The 3,644-nt window shown below is 36.5% G+C and overlaps 1 protein-coding gene across 5 annotated transcripts in view; it reads left to right on the forward strand.

Annotated features, from left to right (window-relative positions):
* Positions 1-3,644, forward strand: part of MAST4 (microtubule associated serine/threonine kinase family member 4) — a 474,263-nt gene that overhangs the window by 387,115 nt on the left and 83,504 nt on the right. For all 5 annotated transcript variants that reach the window (XM_075066982.1, XM_075066983.1, XM_032805207.2 and 2 more), the window contains one exon: positions 358-515. In XM_075066982.1, coding sequence (XP_074923083.1) covers positions 358-515 — 158 coding nt within the window. The remainder of the gene's footprint in view (positions 1-357; positions 516-3,644) is intronic.

Below are 3,644 nucleotides of genomic sequence, written 5' to 3' on the forward strand. Positions count from 1 at the left end.
TTTGTGTTATATCGAGGTAGAGGTGTATTATTATTATTTCCAGCATTCTTTCTCACGTTAAGTATAGAGAAGTGCTCTCAAGGCAGGAGAATCTTTCAAAATGAAAGCAACTTTAAGAGCAGTCACTGTGTGGCTACATTTTTAATTTTAGTCTGAACTATTTTTGTATTTACTGTATATCTAGCACATGAAGTTAAATGTTTGTAGTTTACTTACTTTGCTCCACAAAGTGTTAAGTGAATATGGGAAAAGATAGCTATCATTCCCAGTATAAGTGGTCTCTATCTACAATGAATATAATCTTGGAAATGGCTTTTGGCTAGGATGTTAACTAACATTCTGTCCTGCTCTTTGCAGTCATCCTGTTCCTCCCAAGAGAAGTTACACCAGTTACCATACCAACCAACACCTGATGAACTACATTTTTTGTCTAAACATTTCTGTACCACTGAAAGCATTGCCAGTGATAACAGATGCAGGACCACACCAATGCGCCCTCGATCCAGAAGTCTCAGGTTAGTTCAGCTGTCTGGAAATAGTGGCTAAATCTGAATCTGAACACTGCTAGAGCATCATGGTTCTATAAATTTGGGGCATTAACCAATTTGTGATATTTTAATAATTCCTGAAATGTATTAAAATTCAGTTTTGATTGTGTCTGAGGCTGAACCAAACTCCATTTAATTAATTGTTACTTTAGGTCCTCTTTATTAGTTAATTCTCTCATTGACATTGTAATTTAGATTTTAATGGAACAAAACTAGTAACTTCTGGCCACTTAAACTGTGATAATGGCTTTTATTCTACTTCTGTGTGCAAGTGTTCATAGGATTCAAGCCTATATGTGCAAGAATAATTGAAAATATTATTTATATTCTAGGTGTCCTTAGTGTAAAAGAAATAGAAAAATGTGTCGGAATGTTATGGGGGGTGCGGGGGGAAGAATTTATTATGCTTAGCTACGGAGCATTTAAATTTCTTGCTCCCCAGAGACCAAGCCCATCCTATTTCCCATACTCCGGAAATCTGTGTAAGATACACTTCATGAATAGATAAGTTCTTACCTATCAAAGTACTATATACTGTACTATTTGGAGAATGCAAACAAACTAGGACTAAAAAAATAGTACTTAGTCACTTCAGAATTAAAATTAATGTTGCAGGTAGCAAAACTGTCAGAACTCATAACTTCAGTGAAATATATTTTAGCTCAGTTTTTTCATGATTTTCTTTATTTAGAATTCTGTGTAGATTGCCATGACTAAGTTGCTACCTACATAATCTGTAGAGCTGTGGAATAAAGTAAGATGAGATGGGGGGTTTTTTTGTTTAAAAGATTACACATGGAAAACATTCTTTACCTACCAGTACAGTCTTCTCTCTCTACCACTTCATTTTCCAGTTTAGAAAAATACAAAATTCGTAGTTTAGTTTATGAAACATGCACAGTCACATCAGACAATAATAGCCAAAGTGCTTTCGGAGACGTTACTGCTCTAGTTGAGTGGTCTACTGAACTTAAGTACTTAATATGTTGTTTTATTTATACAAATAAGTAATTTGCTTGGGTTGGCCATGATAGTTGAAGTTCCTAACACCTTGATATGTTAAAGCAAATTTCAGTCCTCATTTTTTGTCCTTTTGAACAAACCAAAAGATCTCCTTTTATTATGCTATAATATCTAAAAATCCCGTGTATACAATATTTTTTAAAAATTTGGTGTGCTGGAAAACGCCTTCTCCTTTCTCTTTCTGTACATATTTATGCGAGACCTAAAGTGGTTGTGTAGCCAGATCACATCCCAGACAAGTAACCAATTTCTTTGTGGGGGGTTAATTGATATGGGAGAACTGCTTCAGACCCTGCTACATCACTGCCTCCATATCAGATGAGGTACCAAGTGTCGGTCACCTCAGGCTATTTTCCTGTAAATCTCCTGCTCCTCTAAGGATATAATACTACCAGCATAGGTAGCACAATGCAAATATTTGGCACTGTATATGTGTATCGGCTACACGTTTATTTGCATTTCAAGATGGAAATAGATCTGTTGAGTTTATTTTATTGTTTTTTCTCTGATTTTTGTTTTCTTGGGATTGTCAATTCTTCTATTTGCAATTCAGGAATCACAGCTTCAGACAGCTGCATTGCTGTTCTATATCCATCCCCAGTGAGCCACTAAATGGGCTAAGATAGCCACAAACACCCATTGATTGGCCAGCTCATTTAGTTGACGCCACTTTGCCTAATGAGTGGTTGCTATGGGACTTGACTAATAAAGAATGAAAGAGGTTAATATAATTAATTCCAATCAATGTGGATTTATGGAAAATAGATCCTATCAAGCTACCTTGATATCTTTTTTTTTTTTTTTTTTTTTTTTATGAAATCACAAGTTTGGTTGATAAAGGGAATAGTGTTGATGTAATACACTTAGACTTGTGTAAGGTGTTTGCCTTTGTACCACACAACATCTTGATTAGACACCAAGAGCAATGTAAAATGAACATGGTATACATTAAATAGATTAAAATCTGGTTTAGTTGACAGGTCTCAGAATGTAATTGTGAACGGGAAACTGTCATTGAGCAGGGATTGATTCCTGGCCATATACTTTTTAACATTTTTATCAACGATCTAGAAGAAAACGTAGAATCACCACTGATACATTTTCAGATGATACAAAAAAATTAGGACAGTTAATAGATACAAAGCAATCTGGACTGGTTGGTATACTGGGCTCAAGCAAACAACATGTATTTTACTACCTCTAAATGTAAATGTATACATCTGGAAACAAAGAATAGAAGCCATACTTTCAGCACTGCACTAGGAGGACACCATCCTGGGAAGCAGTGACTTTGAAAAAGATTTGGCAGGTCCTGAGGGATAATCAGCTGAACATAAGTTGCTAGTCAGTGCAACGCTGTGGCCAAAATAGCTAATACAATCCTAGGATGCATAAACGGGAATCTCAGGTAGGAGGCTAGAGGTTATTTTACCTGTGTAGCACTGCTGCTGGAATACTGCAACTGCTGCTGGAATAATGCATTCAGTTTTTATGCCCACAATTCAAGAAGGATGTAGATAAATTGGAGAGAGTTCATAGAAGAGTCAGGAGAATGATAAAAGGATTAGAAGACATGCCTTGTAGTGATAGTCAAGAAGCTCAGTCTATTTCGCTTAACAAAGAGAATGTTAAGGGTGACTTGATTACAGTGTATAAGTATCTATATAGAGAAAAAATGTGGGGTCTTCAATCTAGGAGAGAAAGGTGTAATACAATCCAATGGCTGGAAGTTGAAGCTAGACAATTTTCAGACTAGAAACAAGACGTAATTTTTAAATAATGAGAGTAATTAACAGTTGGAACAATTTAGAATCATAGAATATCAGGGTTGGAAGGGACCTCAGGAGGTCATCTAGTCCAACCCTCTGCTCAAAACAGGACCAGTTCCCAACTAAATCATCCCAGCCAAGGCTTTGTCAAGGCTGACCTTAAAAACCTCTAAGGAAGGAGATTCCACCACCTCCCTAGGTAACCCATTCCAGTGCTTCACCACCCTGCTAGTGAAAAAGTTTTTCCTAATATCCAACCTAAACCTCCCCCACTGCAACTTGAGACCATTACGCCTTATTCTGT

Source organism: Chelonoidis abingdonii, chromosome 6 (assembly GCF_003597395.2).
Source record: "Chelonoidis abingdonii isolate Lonesome George chromosome 6, CheloAbing_2.0, whole genome shotgun sequence".
Taxonomy (NCBI): domain Eukaryota; kingdom Metazoa; phylum Chordata; order Testudines; family Testudinidae; genus Chelonoidis; species Chelonoidis abingdonii.